Below are 23,588 nucleotides of genomic sequence, written 5' to 3'. Positions count from 1 at the left end.
ATTGTTTTTGAATGGAACGCGCTGGTGACCTGCTGTTATGAAATGACTTATTTTAATAGACGACTGAGTCAATACGCTTAAAAAACTGTCTCTTTTCCTGGTCTGACTAACGCAGACGGTAACAGAGCTACCCATTTATCGGTGCAGACGGTCAAAAGATGGTATTAGTGCTAACCGCACAACTGTTCCCAAGTGCCCCGAGTCCCGGGAGGAGGGAATAAGAAGATGGAAAGTACATGGCTATCCAGTTCTGGTCACTTAACACAGCTATTACCGTTTCAAGCAACGATTGGATACTGTGGTTTACAATGAAAGATCAGTTATCACGAAAAATACTATTTAAAAAACGAGTAAATTTTATTTAAACAGAAATAAAACACAAGCTATAGGTAGCTTCGAAATAAATGATAATACGAGTATAAGCTAAAAATACGTGAAGAATAATATTGTAATTAGATACTTGGGTGCTATTTAAAGAAAAATAGAAATAAATCGACAGGGGTTAACAAATTTCGAAACAATTGATGTATTTTCAGACGAAGTGAATTGTTGGATATTTCTCGAAAGTTACAAATATAATTTGTAATGTATTAAAAATAGCAATACTCAACTAGTAAACAAAATTATTTCCGTACACCAATTGTTTGAGAAGGGGAAATTATTTATAAAAAAGGGATAAATCACAGTTGTAGAAATGGAATATATATATAGAAGCATTTAAAATGAAGAATCGATGAAAATAAGTTCATTAGATTGAGTTAAAAGTTAGGAAGCCAATGAAAGTAGGTATTATTGTCAAATTAAGCAGTCTAAAAAACAAGCGAAATATGTTTACAGGAAACATTTTAAACATAATTTTTTTTTAGTTTTTAATGTTGTTTGTATTTTACTTTGCTCAAATGGTTCGTGCTTCGTGATCTTTAATTTTGTTTTTTTATTGTTCCATTTTTGAAAATATTTTTATTTGGTATATCGGGAATAACTTCAAAATGTCGTGGTACCACCTACCACACTCAAAAATGGCGTAGGTATAATTTATAAAATAAAAAGTCAGTTTGGTGATTTCTCCTCACGTGTTTCCCATACTGTTAGTTAGTTAGTTCATTTCTCGTCCGTAAATTAAGATGTTCTCCAAATTAGCCATGTTGCGATTCATCAAACCGACCGACAACATTATTATTTTTCGTGCACGTTTGTCGTCGTCTCGAAATGAGAGGAAATAATGATTGCAGTAGGTGATCAAATAGTGTCATCCATTAGAGCGGCCGGCACTAACGATCGAAAAAATAGCCGGGAGATGGGACCCGGGTTGACCGGGAAAGACCAGGAACGGCCGGGAAAAACCGGGAAAATACCGAGGTGAATCTGAGGCCAAACCGAGTGGGCTGAGTTTTGATTAATTACCAAACAAATCCATAATAACTTACGGCCGGCGTGGTGAGCTTTTGATCTGTGATGTAAATAAAAATATTAGCGTGGCTGTTACCTAGCTTTCTATTATCAAGCTTTCATGGATTGGATTTTCGGTCAGAAGAATTCAATTATAAACAAACACGTTCATTTTCAGGTTAAGCAAATACGGAGGAATTCTATGAACATACCGACTCTGTGTAATTTTCATTGCAACAAAATATGTTTTACTCATATATCAAAGATAAATTCTGATTCCTTCATTAAAATTGATACAAATTTGACAGATTCGATAACTCGATATCTTTTTCATTTTCTGAGAAATATTTCATGAAAATTTTAATATGAGTATTATTTTAAAATGAACTTACTAAGCACTGCTAACTAGAATAACTATAAAAGTACAATAAATAATGGTCTGCATTTTTGGGGAATTTGAGACAATGATGCGAATAAATTACTGCATACGTGAATATTTTCAAGTTTCGATTTGCATAAATCTTGCTAGAGTATCAATAAAATCATAAGACAAGTGTAATTTTTGTGGTTTTATATTATCAAAATAGAAAGATTTATTTGATGCTTCAAGCCGGTAATGCTTTTCCTTTGGCTAGCCGAGAAAGTAAAAAGCTCAGTTTTTTAAATAATTTCATTAAAAGAAATCGAGGAAATTGATTTTAATGATGCGTGCTGCCATAGCGTACCACAGCATCATCTGATCTTGGCTTGGGAAGCCTTTGACACACTCTATCAGTATATATCATCTTCTGTTCGTCGGGAGATGAGATGAAACATCTGTCTTGATGCTTAACTTCAGATTTAAATACTAAAGGATGCTGCGATGGCTTCTGATGGTTTAAAAAAAACGTTTTAACCTACCTGAGGGTACCTACTAATGTTCACTAGACTACAACTTGAAGCTTAGACGTTTTCATCAAGTGATGTGCAGAGAGATTTCAGATACATAATATACTGTTTCGTAATAAATTTAAAATCGTTGTATTCAATATCTTAAGCTTTGTTGATTAACTACATCTGAGCAGCAAGGTTTTCTACGATGTAATCAGATAATAGATTGCCTGAGCTTAAAATAACATTTTCTAAGACACTTTTAAAAAATAATATTTTCGCGATTATTAAATGAGAGAAATTACGTTACATTTTTCTTCATTTTACGCAACTCACAAATGAATTTGTATCATTAATTATAAAATTAAATAAGCAAAACTTATGAATTGAGGTAGTGTAGTGATGTTATAAATTGAATGCAGTGTAAGAAAATAGATGAAGCAAATATTGTGAACTGAAGACATAGTATTATAATTATGTTAGTCTGATTCAGAAGTGAATGTACATATTTCGACTGTCATTATGTTATTTCGACTGTCGGTTCATGAAAATATATGTCTTTCCCAGTCTATTTTGGTAGGATGTCTTCTTCCATTGGCCAATCTCGAAATATAGCCGTCCGAATTAAAAATATTTTAACAGGTGCGTCGGTGATTTAGTATCATACTGCATTTTTCACTTCGATTCAATAAGACGTTTGATAAAGCATCTCAACTTCGGGATCAACAAGGTTTTCAACTGAAAATATCTTATTTAAAATGCTGTAAAAAAACATCTCGACCTCAGTCAAAATTTGAAAAACACTACTAAAAAGAAAATTTTTCCAAATATTTTCATACGGATAATACATAAAGAACGATGAGTAAATTCCGGAAAATATATTAACATAGAAAATCTACTACAGTAAGACAGTTATTGGGAAAACAGTCATGGTAATTTACTGTCGCTAAGCGACTATTAAAACAAATCTTAAATTAGTCATGTGTTTTCATTCATACGAAATAGGTATTTTTTTAGCATAGCGTAATAGTTTCTAAGCTGAATTTACACTAAACAGACTCACAATGATTCTCCAATCAGAAATATCTTTAAAGACAAAAGTCCTTACATTTTTTTTTTGATGTATTAATTTTTCCTATCTACAAATTCACAAAGCGATCTATGATTCGTTTCTACTGGCTAATGGGGTAATTGCGTAAAAACCCGCAAAAAAACTGTCAAGAAATTAGCCTAGATTAATTTATAAGACCATTAATGTATTGAAGTATATAATTTTACATCAATTAGTAAAAAGTACCGACCAATACATTACGTTTCAAATATAACAACCTCCCGACACGATATGATAGAAACCGGCAGTTAAATTCGAATAAAATATTGGTTTGTTTCATTGTAACGTGCTCAATGAAAGATTTCATCTCGTGGTATCAGTAATTAGCCAATACTATGGGAATTTTGGAATCGAGTGGTATGTAATTTGACAGAAACACGCTATGACAATTTCGGTAATATGATTTAGTTTTAAACAACAAAAAATGACGCGTGATTCGATTTCTTTCCGTATCACGAACTTATACTGGGAAAATATTTAAAAAAAATCGGTTGTAACCTATTCGCGTGTTAGCGTTGTGATAGATTTTCAGATTGAAGTGTGTAATGAGAGGGATTTTTTTTATTCGGTTCATTTTATCAAATGATTTGTTAAGATGATTAAGTCCAGGTACCAATTCTAGGTTCGTGTTCGTTTCTTTTCCCAATACGTTTTTTAATTTTTATCATGTTGGTCATATTGCGTGTGTAGATAATTATTCTGGAATTATACAATAATTCTAGAAAATTTTATTACAGTATAGGCAGTATTGATAAAACATGCCCACTAACGAACATGGAAATGTAATCAAAACTACTCAAATATTTTTTTTGTGCAATAATTTTTCCCTTACACTTTTTTACCTTAATTATTATTGAATTTGTAACAAATTTTAATTATTGATTAGCTCAGTATACGTACCATCAAACTTCTAGAAAATTCCACGCGTTTGTATGGATATTTACACACTGGATGCATGGATTCACTTACCTGTAAAAAAAAGAAAAAAAATTAGATTTGTTAAAATTTATGATTCTCAATTAGGAGACAGTTCACATAATATTAACATGGAAATTGAACATGTCAGTGGATAATTGGCCAAACCATGAAGATTATTATCGTCTTCAAAGGCATGTCGAAATGACCAGTAAAATTTTAATGTAAGGTTATAAAATTAATAATGTCTTCTACAAGCTTCAGAATTTAACAGTTCAATTTATTATTATCTAAATATACAAAAGCCAGCCGAGAGCACCTGGCATCAACAGGGAAATATTAAAGAAAAAATCTTCATAATAATACAATGTGGTTTTGAAAGCTCTTATATGAAACTACATCTGTATTGATAAAGCAATAAAGTTTAATGATGTGTTCAAATGGGTTTTTTTTCCGACTTTTAGTCAATAATCTGTGAATTACGTTGGATGCTAACGATTTGTTATAATCGTTAACAAATGTGTTTGCGAAATCATTTTGAATTTTTGCGTCGAATAATGTCAGCCATTAAATAAATAACCCGTAACAATTCCAACCCACTTGTTGCAATTATTTGAAAATGGAACACCGCTAATAACGGCTTTCGAAATTTAAAAATAATAAAACGGCCGATAAACACGTCATCGAAGCTTTAGAACTAATTCTACATAATTGACTAGGCCTAACGCACTTTATGACAACCTGGCTGTAACAAAATGAACTAACAAAGATACACTTAATAACATCAATTAACACTTGCAAATAATCACGTTTTCTCAAGAGCTTTTTTATTTTAGATATGTATGGTTTTCAAAATGTTGATTGTTTTAGGAAAATCGAATAAAGGACACTTTAATGTCACAGAGTGCGTCATTTTAACATAAACACAATTCGGATTCGGAATCAGCATTCGAAATTCAAATGTGGCGGCAATCGACAATAGTTTTGGCGGGTAATAACCATAAACAAATCCGAGCCGTAGACTTCCCCCTAATTTGACGCCAATAGACAAAATAGAAATAGAATTTACTTGCGCTGTAAAATGTTCTGTCCTTTGAGGGAGTTCCTTATATCGTTTTAAGTTAAAGAACTATATTAATTCTAAATAACGGACGAAACGTCGTGCATTCTAAAACAATACTCTTTTATAATAACTTTGAAATAACTAAATACTTATTAGAAACACTAGATCTCAAGGTTAAAAACATATCCAACGAGCAACTAAAAATATGACATTTGGGCAAAAAAACTTCCTGTATTATTGTACTAAACTCTACAGCAAAATTCTTCTCTCATTCAAACCTCTCATAAATATTATAACATTGAAATCTCAAATAAAAAGCTGGATCCAAAATATGAGATCAGAAATAGAACTGCACTAAAAACATCAATAATTAATTAGTTCATATTTTACGTACCAATGAATTTTAATATTGGGTAAACGAAATCCCCACGGCAAAAGCACGAGAGATTCCTGTGAGGATATCAGTACCTCAAATCGTTACAAAATGGTAGATAATAAAAAAAATATTATCGTTATTAATATATTATTATATTAGCTTGTAATGAAATATTTTGTCAAGATAAACAGTTGTATGGTTTTATCTGTTTTCCCCGATGAGACAGACGTGATGGTTGGAATATTTATAGACATGAATGTGAATGAAACAATTCTCAAATGGGAACGAAATGTGTCACATGCGATCAACCCACATAAAGATAAACACACAAATCTTGTTTTTATTTACACTTATAAATTGGTCGAACGTAATTTTTCATTGGTCAAAACATCTAAAAATATACCCGAACAGATGTAAAAACCAATTTTTCTTACACTTGCAATTTACCTTCTTTAAACCGGTTGGGTGGATTTTGTTGAAAAATTATTTTGAAGATTTTTTTTGGTTTATGCGTCAAACTTGTAACAGATACGGAAAAAGTTACGCAACAACAAACATTCAGATTGATTGAAAGATGCAAACCAATTAAAAACGTAAGAAAATACGCTTAAATATCTTAATTTAAAAAATACCACCCACTTTGTGGTCAGTAAATAGATTATAACTATGTCACTTTTTAAAATCTGTTAAATACCAACCATTTTTTTGTTAAACGAAATATCTATCTCATCAAGGGATTCTAAGGTTTATATAATTCACTATTTGACGTGTACCCAGCGTTGTTCGCAATTATGAATGGTCATTAAAAATTGGTTTCACTTGAATGCATCATATTTTCCTCGAACGTCCTCGACTTCTGTCATTCATTTCCACGTTTTCTTCGATCATCACATACGCCACATGTTACCACACATTAATTGGTTAATTTTATCGTGTCATGAGTTCCTCGAGCGTACCCGATTTTTTCTACCATTCACTACTGCACTATTTGTTACTATTAAAAAACTACATTATATCGACTCCATATCTCATTTCAATGCAGAGATAATGATTTATGTCTTTTTCTGGCATCCCCGACTTCTTATGTCATTCAAAGCACTCTCTAAACACCCCTGGCACTAATAAGAACTTAGTATGAAATTGTGAAGCTAATTTAAAAGTTTCAGTGAAATTGGCCTAGTAGTTCTGGAGTCTACAAGGCACAAACAAATAAACATCCTTTTATATATATACGAGTATATACAGAAGATAGATTGCAGACCAAATAAAATAATCTATCATAATTTGATAATGACTTAAAACCATTTCCAGTTAAACAAAATTTTTTACGTATTTCTAAACACATAACAAAATACCCTGAATTTGCTATTAAAAGTTGTAAATTGTAAAAAAACTACCTCCATTTATGGTTAGCAATTACTCAATATGTAACTTAAATTAAACAACATCTTTTAAAAGCTTTGATTTCTAAATAAATTCCAGTTTGGTGAATGATTTAATTTCGTATGTAAAACGTTTCTAAGACTGATATATTTTACAGTATCAGGAAAATGCTTTATTGTTCAATGTTGTAAAATTTAAAAATAAATCTCTTGGCTATGGTATTATTTATTTGCAAAACAGATAAAGAGTGGCAGAAAATAATGTGAAAGAAAGGAGCCAATAAAACCACCCTAGTTATTTCAGCCTGGTGTAGGAACTGTATTCTGTAGCCTCTAGATCTGCGAACAACCACCCCCCGAGTTAACCAGCCTTTTCGAGGAGAGCTAGAAAATATAATATTCGCGATACCTTTGATTCAGGGAAAGAAAAAATACTGGTAATTAAAAAAAAACAAACTTCTAAATAACTCTTTTCTATCGCGAACACTGCATAATATCACTTTATTTTTTTAAGAATATGCAAGCCGGTTTTGGCATAACCACGCCGTTTTCAGGAAAATTTTTCAACATGTAGTCATTGACTTTCACTGTGGAAGTTGAAGTAAGAATTTATGGCGTATTATGCTACCTCCTTCGTTAGCCAACGTTTCGGACAGCATTAAAGTGTCCATCGGCAGATGTGTACATGTGTACAGATGATTACACATCTACCCTGATGATGGACACTGTAATGCTGTCCAAAGCATTGGCTAAAGAAGGAGGTAGCGCAACACGGCATAATACAGCAAAAATATATAACTTTAATACTTTTGGTCATGAAAATCTCAAATTATATTTAAATTCTGAAATACTTTGTTGTATTTTTCGAGTTAAGTTGGCTGTCTACTGCAACGGGATTACAAAAACAAAAATATCAGTGTCTCGAACTGCGCCGCGGAAAACCTTTACAAAACTCCCGCAGGATTTATTAAATAGGAAATGCTATTGGAAAATGGGAAAATACAGCATCCTTGGTACTCGTGGGGGGAGAGGGAAGATTTAGCCCCAGGACGCCTGGCTTAAGGAATAATCGGATAAGGACACTTCTTAAATCAATGCTTCGGAGGTTTATTATAAGTTTCACCTGAAACTTTCTATCGACAGGTGAGGATTGGTGGAAATGACAGGAAATAACTGATGAACATTGCATAGTTTGGTACATGGAGAAAAATGAGCATTGCTAATTTATTAAAACCTTATAAAACCGGGATTGGAGGCTATTTCCTAATAACATATTAGTATTTTCCAAATATATCGGAACACGTATTCATGTACTTGCTTTTGCCAAGTAAATATATATATTTAACAAAAAAATTATGTGAATACCGTACAAGAGTCCCAACTGCCAGGTACTTCCCTACCGTCCTCTTCCCCGTCTCCTTCCACTCCCTACTACTTTCAGCCTTACAACATACCCTCATCGGAGATGCCGTAGTCTTACTGGTTTCAGACGGTTGGGAGCAGTTGGGACTCTTGATGCGATTTTAGATAAAAAAGATTGAGAATGTTCAAATAAACACGCTGATTTAACAGTGGTAAAAAATAGTCTTTACTAAACCGTTAAAACGGCCACCATCTTGAAACGAATGTAAAAATAAATTTACAAACGTATGAAATACAAAAACGTGAGCCTACGTATCGAACAACTTTGTAGTAAGTAACAACTTTGGAGAAGAGTTATTTTAATAAGCTTTTAGTATCAATGTTCATAAATAAGTCAAATTGATTGAAAATCAATAAATCATATAATGGTATTCAATATTCTCCGATGCGGTTCTGTAAATATCACCTTTTAGTATTAGCAGCGGTACAACGTACCGGACAAGTGTTTACAGTCTTCATCGGATATTTCCCCTATATCCCTAGAGATCTGTGTTGCCAGTTCTTTCATTTATTTTTCCTTTGACGTAGGAAAAAAGACAGAAAAAACCGTTTGGGCGGCACAGCTTACAGAGAAAGTGCAATATTTATCAATTCCATGGATATTTCCCGTGTCAACATTTTTTTCTAATTTTCTGAGCAACGGAAAGGGATTTGTGGAAACAGGAGATTATGGTACGGAAGAGATAAATATTAATGAGGAGCTTGTTTCGTATTCGTTACTGCTTCCATAAATGTTTTCTTTACGACGCTAGTTCATGTATTTTAAAATTTCCTTGATGGAATATCTCTTATACTTTTAATGAGATAACATTTTAATACACTTTATAATGCATATTACACCATAATAAGCAGACAAAAAAAATAAAGTAGTTAAATGCAAAATATTAAAGTAAGAGTGTTGAAAGATTTAAAAATAACATTGACGTCTTTCAAAAAAAAATTCCTTTAATCAATGTTCATTATTAATGACATTTCATCCCTTAATGATCAAAAATAAAGGGAAAATTCCGCCCCTAGCCGATGGGTATCAAAAACGTGTAAAGATGGGGTTGTTTTTAAAAGTAAAGACGTATTATTGGCACCCGAGGTTGATAAAATCAGAGACTTAGGGTTTTGAGACTTGAAGGTGAGTATTATAAGAATATAGGGGTGTTTTTCAGACCAGATTATTGACAGTAGGGGTGAGAAGATTCGGTCAGAGGTCCCCGTTGTTTATTTAAGACTAAAAGGCATTTATTTTTAAGGAACTTTGCAGTGATCTCAAGCCTTTCAGATGGGAGGTACTTAAAGTCAAAGGAATTGAAGTGTTTGAATGATTTTGATCAGGTTTAATTACTTTTGAAAAGTGGAGGAAGGAATATAGGAAGGAAATTAAACCAAATGCAATAACAGACCTAACTTGTTAACTATTCACATTATGTTAAACCTTTTTTTTAAATAAAACGATCACTAGGCAACTATTCTTTAAAGTTTTTGAGAAGAGATTTACAATACAGTCTTCCCGGGCAAAATTTAAGCTAACATTCAGAATATTCGCGGCATAAAATAAAATTTTACCGCCTCGCAATTTGTAAATAAATTGTTGCATTATTTTGAATATGCGAAATAAATAAAAACATGATGCTGGCAATATGCAATGAAGCCTTAATGCTTCTACACTTTATGTTCCGTGCTATGGGCCCTTTCAGGCGGTAGAGGGCGGAAGAAGGAATTCTTAATTTACATTATTGAGAGCAAATGTACGGAAATTCAATACGAAATGAAAAACAGATGAATTCAAAATTTTGAATATCTAAATTTGAAAGATAAATAATAAATTTAATATTTTGTTCCTTTCTCAAATATTATCAAAGATAATGATGATATAGACATAGAGATAAAGTTAGGACGGGTTGTTTTACAGAATTTGAACAATATTCATCAAATTTCAAAATTTCAAGTTCTGTTACTATCCAAGTACTATGAAACAACCGGCCCATGATGAAATAATAATAGAACTTGAATAGAGTTTTTACAGAACTTGAATTTTAAGTTCGAAATGTACTGAATTGTTTAAATTCAATGAAATAACCCTTCTTAATGTCTTCTTTTCAGAGGTTAACTATCATCGAGGCATTCTCGATAATTCAGCAGAACTGCACTTTTCTTTAATTAAAAGAAAGATAAAAATTCCCGAGTTACGAGCGAACTAGCAACATTTGAAAAAATCCTACCATCGTAATTATAAATGGAAACGTTGCTTATGCATTGATAGAATAGCGATTGAACTCATGACGACTGGGTGGAAACCAGAAGCATTTGTACACTCGGCTATTAAGTGATTATATTATGTATTCATACTAGATTAGAACATATATTTAACTACTTAAAATAATAATTGGCTGATTTGTATAGCGTCGTTTTTGAAAAATCATCTCAGGAGAGCTATACAAATATACTAGTGGACCTCGCGATGCTTTGCTGTTGCTAATGTCTTTGTAGAGGTCCACTACTTCTTCTACCATTCAAACCACTCACTTAAAACATTCCTGGTAATAATGAGAATAAACATTGAAATTTTCAGCGATATCTTTAGACTACTTTTCGAGTTTTGCAAGCGCAATCACACGCAGGATGAATTTTTACACATTAAGATATTATGTTGAAAAATATAACGATTGAAAAAAAATAAAAAAAAATATATATATATAGTATATATATGGGTGAGTTTTACGTTTTATGTAGTTTCCAGGAGCAAAGTTTCATGAAAAGCAAATTATTTCCACAGAATAAAATAAAGATGCACTGTTTTATTTTTCTCATCCACACTTCTTCGAATGTATCACAATTGTATAATTTCAAATTCTATTCAAAAGCAACTGCGGAAATTTCAATAAATTTCGCATTCGTTCGATCATAGGCTGCGAGTAGCGCTTCGGAAATATATGCGAAATATTCGGCTCGTTGGGGATGTTTTTAGGGATACTTTGCCGTCTTTTTATGGCCAATTTTATTCGGCGATTTTCATCGGCATCTTCACGGGGTAACACCCCCGAAACAGAGCCTCCCAGAAGTGGGGAGGGATGAAATGAAAAGCCAGGAAAAGTATCATTCGAACTTGCAGCAAAGGAAGCTTTTCAACGTGGATTTATGAAATATGATGGTTATTGAAATTATATATTAGAGAACGAATTAAGGGTTGTTTAGTTCCCAAAGCTCTGTCACCCTGTAAAGCATTTTTTCACTTACTAAGTAAAAACGTGTCAATGCTGCTTCACTTGAGTTTTAATTTAATCAATTTCACAGCAAACAGGGTACTTTGTGAGGCTGCAGAGGGTAAGGAACAGAAAGAGAATGGTTGGGAAGATCTAGTTTCACAGCTCAAGTCATTTTAAACAACTTTTCAACTATCTAAAATATGTCCAACTTCTACGTAAGTTCAATAATGTCCAATGTAAAATAGTTTTAAATTTACCAACTCAGTTCTACTTAAAAACTTTGTTTTTATTTTTGTAACACCAAGGCTCCATTTACAAATTTTACGGCCAAATACATGTCGTTTTGCCATCTCTTTTTTTTTGCTTAGTTGTTTGGCTAAGTGTTTTGTGCTCACGTTTTCTTGAACATAAAGATAATTCAATAACAATACGTTATGCATATTAAGTATTTCATTAATTTCAAGTGTCAGTATTTTATTTTGGATTCAAACTATGAACTTTCCATGTTTTTTTTTGTTTCAGTTGAACCGAGAAGTGAAAATAAATACATAGAAGGCTACTGAAACCATGCAAGTAAAACTAATATAAATTTCCCATGAAAAGTTTGCGTAGTATACCTACCTTATGAAAGGTTGTATTTCATTAAATTCATATTCATTTAAAATTAATCAAAAATGTCGCTTTGAAGGGAGACATTGCCGACATTCATGTTTTATTGAAAAATTAAATAATTTTGATTTTTATAAGGAAATCGCGTACGTGTAACGCCAGGAAAGGAAGCGAACGTTCTTATTAATATATTCCTTCAAAGATTTCAAAGATAGGGGAAGCGGGTGTTATTAAAACAATAAGGTATTAAAATTCAATATCTTCCGCCGCCATTTTTTCCAACAAAGGGGAAACCGGGGTGGCTGATATCATGAGTCTTTATTATTATTAAGACACATTTTTTTTGTTTTCTTCGATGTAGAAAATGGAAAAAAAGGGGAGAGGTGTGGCGGTGTATAGGTTTTGTTCACCACGGTAGATTGTATAGAAAATGAAGGTCTTAAATGGTTTGGGGGAATTTATTATATTTTTTTAACGTTGTTAATACCGCGAACAATGACGTTTTCACCGTAAAGGGGAAGTTGGGGATTATCTGTATTGAACAAAATGAGTTTTTGTTGTGAAAAATACATTTGAAGAATATTAAAGTAAAGCATATTGGGACCATTTTTTGAAAAAGGATTTTTCATTTGTTTGGAAGATAACGATTTTTAATATTGCTAATATCCTAATAACCTGTTGAAAGATAGTTATCATTGAGAGCTTTCTATGTACTGAAAACAATTAGGTTCAACAAACACGTAAGATAATTGATTGTACTAGGGATCCCTTTTTCATATCCTTCAATTAAATCAATGTGACTACTTTTACAATATACGTAATAAAAAAATACCTTTAAAATAATGAATACTGGATCATTTGTGAACTTTGAAAAAAAATATTTCACGGAAATTTCACAGTGGCGTAACCAACACGAGATTTTTTTTATTATTGAAAAAATACATTAAGAAGCAGTATTTTTTTAACAATAAGGTGTTTTTTCCATTAGTCACCGGAAGGGCACGTGCCAACACTGTAATATTGCGTATTTTTAAATTCTGCCACGTGAATTATATTTTTCAATAAAAAACAATGTCCAAAAGGCGCCTTTGTACTTGAGATTTCCTAACGGAATTCGTTTAGGTACAATGTCCAAAAGGCGCCTTTGTACTTGAGATTTCCTAACAGAATTCGTTTAGGTACATACTTGTATTTAATATTTCGTTTTTTTATTTGATTCTGCTTTAATGACATACAACATTTGAAATTTATAACCATTACATCTTTCTCAAAAACAAAGCAGGTAACAGAAAAGAATATGTTACAACTGAGATATCATCAATATAATATATGGATAAATATTTTTATCGAACACTAATTTTTTATCAACCCTGAAAATCAAGGGATGCTAACCAAGATGAAAACTGATACATTTTGTTTCTGGAAAAATGGGATGCAAACTTCAAATATAAAACAAAAATAATCGATTGAACAAATATTATTATAGGTAGACTTGATCGCTTGTCTGAATTTGTAAATATTATTTTATATTGATAATTTCTTTAACTCCTACCTTCTTCTTAAAAATTTGAAAATTTCATTCTAGGACATGCGTACACGGTAATTAAATTATTTAAAAAAAATTATTGTTTCGTTTGTTAAGATTAATAAAATAGCTGATGCAAAATTAAAATTATGAATACGGTAAATCTAAACATTCCTTCTTGAATAATGACTTTACTTGTTATCTCCTTAGCTTTTGCAAATGGCAAAACTTGAGCACGAAAAACACACTCACTCCGTGTTGCGGGACATTCTTTGCAGTTGTTTTGTATGAATAACGATGGGTTACTTTGAATTATGCATATATAACATGGGGGCTGCGCGCCGGCACGCTACGCCGCTGCGCTGGAAATGGTAGAAACTCGATGGTTGCCTGAATTTAGGGGCAGATGATGTGAGGAGATAACGCCAGTGACGGCACTGGAAAATATAAAAAAAAACCTTTACGAATAAACTAAAAAAAGTTTTTTTTTAATAGTGCAAATACATGCATACACGTACTAAATTCACACTCCTTGTAACGTGTATCTTTACATTAAATATACAATTTGACATATAAACTTCGTATGTAAAATATATTTTTAAAAATATTTGTCAAATATTCTTTAAATATTTCCTGCAATTCTTTGAGGAACAAAAAGATTGTCAGGTTCAATTTATGATTAGTAAAATATTAGTTTTATTAACCGGTTTCGCTAGAGATCTGTATTAAAATATGGCGTCGTGCCTTATATGGTGTCTTGTTCTTAATTTTTTGACAGATAAATAAAACTTTTCAAAGCTTATGATAAAAATAATGTATAGAGCTGAAAAAGGCCGCGATGTTTGATCAATTGTTAATAAATTGGTGAATATTACTGCGGCTCTTCTTTTGTCTTGTGTCTATTAGTTTGATCAATTTTTGATCAATTGATAAATATTACTGTAACACTGATTTTGCCTTGTGTCTTTTAGTTTGATCAATTGATTGAATATAACAGTAGAACTACTTCTGTCTTGTGTCTATTAGTTTGATCAATTGTTGATCAATTGATAAATATTACTGTAACACTGCTTTTGTCTTGTGTCTAGTAATTTGATAAATTTATGAATATCACAGTAGAACTGCCTTTGTCTTGTGTCTATTAGTTTGATCAATTGATAAATATTACTGTAACACTGCTTTTGTCTTGTGTTTAGCAGTTTGATCAACTGATGAATATTACAGTAGAACTGCTTTTGTTTTGTGTCTATTAGTTTGATTAATTGTCGACCAATTTATGAATATTACTCTAGTACTGCTTTCTTTAGTGTCTTTCAGTTTTATCAATTATTGATCAATTGATGAATATTACTATAGCACTGATTTTGTGTTAAATCTATTAGTTTGATCAATTATCAATATTAAAGTAGCATCGCTTATGTCTTGCGTATATTAGTTTATTCAATAGTATAAGACAGTGCGATCAAAGCAGGGTGTAGATTTTCCTTTAGCCATTTTTAACGGAGTTTGCCTCGGCAATTATTGCGGCGAGGTTAGGGCGCGTTCACACCGCACGCGACTCGGGTCCGTCGTAACGCGATAAGTCCGTATCGCGGCGGCGTATCTCGCGACATTTGTCATAAGTCCAGATCTTAATAAAATGCAGCGATTATATTCGTGATGTATTCGCAAAGCTCGCGAAACCCGATGCCGGGCTTTGACTTGCCCGTAAACCACAATGTTGAATATTTAAATATTGTGTATTATACTTACATGTTCGAACTTTAATGCTAATGTCGCGGAGGTGACGTTCAACTTTCAAACTGATAACCGACGATTTAAGATTGTTTTCAATTTTAAACTGTGAGGTTGATTTAATTTAGCTTCTTGAAATTTTAAACTTATCAGTAAGCGACCGTATTAATCACGATAAATGGATTAATAATTTAAATTTTAAACGGTAATAGAACATTAATTAAAAAAAATATTTAATATTTTCAACAATGTACGGTCTTTAGGATTTAGTCACTTTGCCTACAAACATGACTTATAATTTAATTCAAAATGCAAACCGGTTTCGCCACAACCGTGCCATTGTCAAATTAGTTTATGAACCCGAAAATTTTATTTAATTTTTAATTTTAATAACGCACGAGAGTCCCAACTGCTCACAACCGTTTGGAGCCAGTGATCCCAAAAATGGGTAGGTTGTGAGTAGTAAAGAGATGGAAGAGATCAGATCTTATTACCAAACTTGGCTAAAACTTATTCAAATAATGATTCGATTTTAAATATTATGCTTTCACCAGGGTGATACTGAAAGCATCTTACACTCGATATTTTGTTTTAAATAAATCAAATGTGAAATAACATAAATTTAATTAAAAGTTTCATGCAGGGATTTCTAGTCGAGAGTCTTACCCCTACGACCAATATGACCGTCTCGTAATTATCAATATAAACAAACAACTGTTGTTGTTGTTGTAAGAATTGTAATACTAACATCAACGAAACTAGATCAAAGAACGCGAAGTTTAAGAGATTAAATTAATTGATAATTATTTGAGGTGCAACTATTCTTTTATAAGGATTAAGGTTTGTTAAAAATATGTAAGTATGTGTATTTTTTGTTTCAATAACAATTGGGACACGATGTCCATTGTAGCATGACTTCGCTTCAAGCACCAAGTGTGATTAATTATCATTTTTTTCACAGTCATCCTACTAGGTGACTCATCCAATATAAACTACACACATCTCAATATTCCCACAAACAATGGAGTAGTTAACAGCGCACCAACATGCATATCGGATATTAAAATTAACGAAAAAAAAACATTAAAAATTAATGGTAGTAATTAGAATGGTTATAAAAGATATCCACAGATGTCGCCCCAAGCGCATTTTTTTAAATAGTTACAATGCATTAATTTGACGAACCTACCGGAATAAAAAGTCACTAGATACATTTGGAGATAATATTTCGTTAAATTATTATTTGTTTGTAATTCAGATAGTAGCCAATGCTGCTTGCAGTTGAGTTGAAGGTGAGATGTGAAACGTAAGATAACCGTCTGAATAAATGAATCCCATTCCGAGATTATGAAAATAATAAATTGATGCGAAATGCGGTTGAAATACAATTATTTATTGCAACCTGTTCTATTTGAATTGTGAATGAGACGTTTGCAAAATGTAAAGAAGTCTTGCTCAGGACAATAATTTAATTTTAATTTATGCAAATGCACGATTTTCTTACATGTTGTTATTAACCATTGCATATCAAGCCATTTGCCAACTGTCAACGGTAGCGATTGACATATTTCAAAGTAATCTAGTAATTGAGATGTGAAACCGTAGAATTTAAATAGAAAATCCCTTCAAAGATAGATTTAACATTATTACATTATTAAAACTATGCCAGCAAACACTAAAACATCAGGAAAGTTACACAACTCGTACATACCCTACAATACAATTTTAGGTTTCAGCACTATTGTGCAAATTTGGATCTTTCGTATCTCTCAATCTGTATAATTCTCTTAATTAGTATAATTCTCTTCATGTTTATAATTTTCTTAATTTGTATAAGTGTTTTAATTAGTGTAATTCTTGACTTTTTGCAACAAATTGGAACCCTTTACCGCACGCAATAGTGATCACACATATGATTGTTTATAGTGATATAAACTAAAAGTTTCATATTTTAATTAAAGTAAAAAACAAATTTTAACGAAGTTTAAAGTTATGGTGTTTTATTTTTGGGATATTATGCCGTATTGCGCTACCTCCTTCTTTAGGCTGAAAATCACTAGAATACTTTTGGCCGTGGAAATCTGAAATTATATCTAGTTTATAGATGTTTCTTTAATTTATATTTTGCCCTTGAGGTGAAAGACTTATAATTTTAGTAGTAAGAAAATTGATTAAAAGATACTTAAGGATTATTAAAGGACACAGCCCTATTTATTTCCTAAACACGAACATGACTATCCTCACTATGGGCAATTGAAAGATGAGTTACGATCAATAAGTGAAGTTACGTCCATTGATTGAATTATCGATAGTAATACCACGCAGGGGCCGAATACGTACGGAGACCAATAAATCAATTAAAAAGGGACGAACTTTAAATTAAAATTGACAGTTTATTAAATAACCATAGACAAATGGAGAAAAATAACAACGTTTTATTGACCGTTGATTTGCCGAAACGGCGGTTCAATTGGATTATCCGGTATCCATTGTTTTAATGCGTTGCTCAATAGGACTCGGTTCCCATCATTTGGACATTCAGCATTATGGACGAAATTAGCTGACGTAACTCGATTGATAATCACTTTTGTGTCCAAGAAATACAGCTTTCCTCAATAATTTATTTAATTTATAATCTGAGAACCTTTTAGAAAAACGCGAGAACCTATTTAAAAATAGGCCTGTTGTCGATCTACGCAAACCAGACTTATATTTTGTAATCCTTTACATTTTGGACATTCAGCATTATGGACGAAATTAGCTGACGTAACTCGCTTGATAATCACTTTTATGTCCGTAGAAATACAGCCTTTATCAATAATTTATTTAATATTTAATCTGAGACCCTTTTAGACAAACGTGAGAACCTATTTATAAATAGGTTTGTTGTCGATCTACGCAATCCAGACTTATATTTTGTAATCCTTTACATTTTAAGAGTGATGTCTAATTGTCAACATTTTACGAAAATTGACTGACGTATCTTAATGCATCACTAAACAAGTCCTTTAAAAATAAAGATTTATTTTTAATCAATAAATATGCTTTTGGAATTATGTCAAATTGTCAAAAAACAGACCAACGACATTGACAGACATGATGTTGAAAATTTTAGATTTAATCAAAATAATACGCCAAAAAACGATCTAATCTAAATTACCTTAGTTATTAAGTATAGTTTTATTTTCTTTAACGTATTTCGAAAACACATTTATTTAGGGTCATCTATGAATGTATCTCTTTTATTTAAGGTCAGTGTTTTCGCAGAACCAGGCCAGCAGATGTTCAGGAGCAGCAATGGAGAGTTGCCAACTAAAAATTTCCGACTTTAAATTGTCTTTAAATCTGAAAGCGCATTCTACTGTGGTAAATTATTATCTTAAATATGTTGTAACTTATGAAAAATCGGCGGCAAAACTTAGCTGCTTGTGATATGTAACTGCACAATGTATGTAAATAGCTATTATATAACTGTGAAGACAGTGTACATATTATGATCAATAATTTTCTAAAGGCTGGCTAAATTGCCAGGATACAGTGTAACTATTGCATTCTCGTCTTTGGGGAATATTATGATGCTGACGAAGGTTGGGGAAGGACAGATCTATATAATATAGGTATAAACTTTGTTACAAGAGCGATAAAATAAGAATAAAAGAAACGGTGATTTAGATTTTACACGTTGGTATAGTACACTAAATTTGTTATTGTCTACATTGTTCACCTAACTTTTAAGGATATATTGTTATCTTAGCTGTATTTCTTTACTTTCAAAATTAAGCTGATTACTGGTTTGATGTTTCATTGATTATCTTTTTAGCCTTCTATTGCTCACCAGTGCCTAAATTTCTTGTGAAAGTTTTCGTTAATCACTATCTCCATTTGTCTTGAAAATAAGTGTCGGATTTTTTGGGAGATTCCATTGGAATTATGTTTCTGTGTTTACTGAGAGGAAACTGATTTGTATCTGAAATCATTGCGCTGTGCAATTTACTTTGTATTTGAATTTGCAATTGGGTTATTACATATTCGATTTGGCGTAAATTATAATAGTTAAATAATGATTTGATTCGGGTGTATTGAAAGGAAAGAGCATAATATTGTGAACGTTGAATGGCTCAAAGATAAAAATAATAAAATGTTTGTTTTATGATTGTAAGATAGTCAAGAATTAAGAATCGTGACAGTGGAGGTTTATCATTAAAGACGTCATGGAAACGTTGTTTTTAGTGAGTTGTTCAAAAAACTTCCAATCTTCCTTCATCTCCCTTTCCTTGAGTTAAGTTAAGCATTGATGATACGTTGTGGTGTTTAATTGTTAATGTTTGGCAATAATATCTGTTTGTAAGGTTCAGTTAAGCATTGACGATACTTTTTTTGTGTTTAATTGTTAATGTTTGCCAATAATTGCTGTTTGTTAGGTTAGGTTAAATATTGATGACTTTTTTGTTTACCTCTTTTTCTTTCGCCGCCAGTTCCATCTCGACACTGCTCGAAGTGTTGGTGGAATTGTTGGTGGAACTGATGCTGTTGTTGTTATTGCAGTTTGTGCCTTTCTCCAGTTTGACTGCTGGGCTGGTGTGCCCGTCCAATAGGCGCTCCATGTCCGCGTCGCCGGGGCACCGGGGCTCCTCTGGTCGGGGGGGCTCCGGGCCACTGTCCCCGTCGGGGGGGCTCGGGGTGGCGCAGGGGGGTGAGGGTGAGCGGGGCCCCCCGAGGGGGGTGACAGCCAGCTGCTCCTTGAGGTTTGTGACCTCCTTTTCGGCCAGAGTGGCTCTCTGGAACAGAAAAAAATTAAAAAATTATTATCCAGTAGAAAACATCGAAAATGTAGTCACACTGTAAGACATTTAAATTACAGAAATAAACACTGTCAAATACATCGATAGTAAAGACAGCTACAGAGTAAGACATGTTGTTACCTCTTTCTTTCTCACAAAGAAGCCATTACACTGAAGCTTCCAACGGTAGGACCGAATAGAGCATTGACAATAAATACGTCGGCGAAAACAGAGACGAAATTAATTCTAATATCACTAGAAATAATTTAAATATTTTTGTTGAGCGATAAAAAAAAACACAAGAATGTTGTCGTAGATTATAAATTTTTATATCCCGGCTATAAATTAATCCAGTAAATCATAATAAAAACTAATAAAAATAAATTAATAAACTGTATCAATGCCAAAAACACTTAAATCCAACGAATATGATGTGTCATGTATGTGAGCGGGTAATATTGTTTGGTATGCCAATAAAATACTATAAATATAAATTTTAGACTCAGAACGGTTTTTAGTCGTGGTTTCTCCCCTTCTTTCTAATGGTTTTCTGTCCTTCTTTCAAACGATTGCAGTTGTGTTTTCTCAATTTCTTTCAAAGGATTGTAGTTGTGTTTTCTCATGTTCTTTCATAGGATTGTAGTTGAGTTTTCTCATGTTCATTCAAAGGATTGTAGTTGTGTTTTCTCATATTCTTTCAAAGGTTTGTAGTTGTGTTTTCTCTTCTTCTTTCAAAAAGTTTTCAGTTGTGTTTTCTCTTCTTCTTTCAAAGGATTGTAGTTGTGTTTTCTCATGTTCTTTCAAACGTTTGTAATTGTGTTTTATCATGTTTTTTTTAAGGTTTGTAGTTGTGTTTTCTCATGTTCTTTCAAAGATTTGTAGTTGTGTTTTCTCTTCTTCTTTCAAAAGATTGCAGTTGTGTTTTCTCATGCTATTTCTAAGTTTTATAGCCAGCAAATATGATGTTTTACTAAAGTTATTCAATTTTGGGGTGTTATGCCGTGTTGCACTACCTCCTTATTTTCGAACATACAATTGATCTACATTTTCTATGAATGAACGTATACTTCAGATACTCCCAGTATCGCCCTGGAAAAAGACCACCAATTAGAATATAAACATTGCTTGAACGTCTACAGCCGTGTTAATTGACAAGATTTAGATATACAGGTAGTATTCCAGAGTGGAAGATACTACAAGTATCGCCCTGGTGTAAGACCACCATTCAGAATTGAAACGTTGTTCCAAATGGCTTTAGCCGTGTTTAGTGACTAGATCTGAATAGCCAGGTACTTCCCCACCTTCCTCTTTCTCTTCCCCACTTACCTTCAGCCTCACAACATCCCCCAATTGGGGATGCCATAGTCTCACTGGCTCCAGACGGGAGCAGTTGGGACTCTTGTGAGGTATTCACTGTAAAAAAAAAAAAAAAGTCCAACCTTCATTCTCTCCATCTCTATATTTTCTCTCCATATTTTCCCCCCGCACCATCTTCAGACTCATAACACACCCCGATTGAGGACAACGTAGATCGTGTCAGTTGGGACTCCTGCGCAGTATCCACAAATGAAAAAAGGTGTTAAAAAATATTTTTGAGTTAAGGTTCGTGTAGTAGTTATTTAAATTTTCTTTAATAAGAGTTTTAGACTCGTGTTTCATGTCAATGTATGTAATTTATTTGTTGAGCAAATCGCTTTATAATTATTTATCCAGACCCAAACACACGCATCCGCCCACTGAATATAATTATTCTAAGGTGATGATTTCAATATTCCATTTTTCAAAACGCTGAGACAAAAAATGGCGTCGCACAAAACCATAGATTAAAATGCTAATCAGAAAAATTAATAGCCATTAAAGTTATTCCATTCCCGCCTTTTACGCTTGGCTTCGTTCCTATTTTGAAAATACAGAGATAATATATAAATTGCGCATTCGAATTTTAAAATAAATCGTTATCTTCGGTTCGAATCCATTCCGCTTCCGTTTCGTTTTCGAACGATGTGTTCGTAATTGTTCGTTTTAAACAACAACAAAAAAAAAATACAACACACTCGCTCGAATTATTATTGTCATTATCGCTCGTTCATTATTAATGTTAGCATATTATACAGTAATCACAATGGTCATTAATTGACTGATTACAAAAGGCGGCGGACGCGTGATTATTTTGAATTTAACAATGTCCCCACTGACAACTCCAACTTAATAATTTAAATAATTATTATTCAATATGATACCGAGGAAAATTTTCTTTACTTGTTGTGGAAGCAGATGCAACTATACTTGTAACTATAACAGTGTACTGGGGTTGAATATACAAAGTAAAAGAAGTGACTGAGCAATGCGAAATCCTATTTTAACTCGACCATTTGCCATTTCAAAAAGACAACCTCCAATAGGAGGAGATACCAAAATAAAAACATATTATATACGCATTTTCAGACGTATTTCCTTAGACAACAATTTCCTGAGTCACAATTTTGAATATCATTAATATTTGATTGTGCTCTTCTTTTAATGATTTTAGATGATATCTGAAATATAATGTAAATTCGCAATTACCATGAGTCAGATTGCGGGTTGATTGTAATACTATTTTTGCGATTTTGAGGTATTTCAGAGCTATCATACCGCGAAATTGATAGAGCAAATAGCCCGGCAGATTAATTAAATACATAGAAGAAGTAAGAACCGTGCTCGGAAATTAATGTTTGAAACCAGATCGTTATCATTTCGGCTCATCATTGTTGTGTGTATTTTTCTCGGAATTAACAAAGTACGTTCCTACGTATCCCAAGTAATTCAACTAAGTATTAAAAAATTAAAAAATAATACTTTTAGTCGTTCTGATGTTCTAGTTTCTAGAATTATTCTAGAGTGTCCCAAATGCGAAGAGAAAACTGGACTGTAGTACCTCCACTAGGGTAGGAAACGGAATACGGAAAAGGGATGATAAAAGAAAGGGCGTGAAGGCTATTTTTTTATTACAGTATCTTATAAGTGGATAATTTGTTGTGAAAAAATGACCTCAAGGGAGCTGTACGATTTTTATAAGTTACTAGGCTCTATCAAATTTTATTATTTAAAAACAGATACAGAAATCATACTTAATTGGCAGGTCACTACAGATAAATACTTTTATTAAAAAGTTGACGACTTTTCACGCAGAGGACAATATAGTAGAAACACTGGATATTGATATTTTACTTGA

At 32.5% G+C, this 23,588-nt stretch overlaps 1 protein-coding gene across 4 annotated transcripts in view; it reads right to left on the bottom strand.

Annotated features, from left to right (window-relative positions):
* The window catches only part of LOC149413188 (homeobox protein cut-like), a 212,117-nt gene that overhangs the window by 83,705 nt on the left and 104,824 nt on the right, over positions 1-23,588 (bottom strand). For all 4 annotated transcript variants that reach the window (XM_089645380.1, XM_089645382.1, XM_089645379.1 and 1 more), the window contains exon 3: positions 20,048-20,371. In XM_089645380.1, coding sequence (XP_089501506.1) covers positions 20,048-20,371 — 324 coding nt within the window. The remainder of the gene's footprint in view (positions 1-20,047; positions 20,372-23,588) is intronic.

The sequence above is a fragment of the Hesperophylax consimilis genome, chromosome 22 (assembly GCF_061612785.1).
Source record: "Hesperophylax consimilis isolate HC1 chromosome 22, BYU_Hcon_1.0, whole genome shotgun sequence".
NCBI classification, from domain to species: domain Eukaryota; kingdom Metazoa; phylum Arthropoda; class Insecta; order Trichoptera; family Limnephilidae; genus Hesperophylax; species Hesperophylax consimilis.
This window is presented reverse-complemented; position numbering and strand designations above follow the sequence as displayed.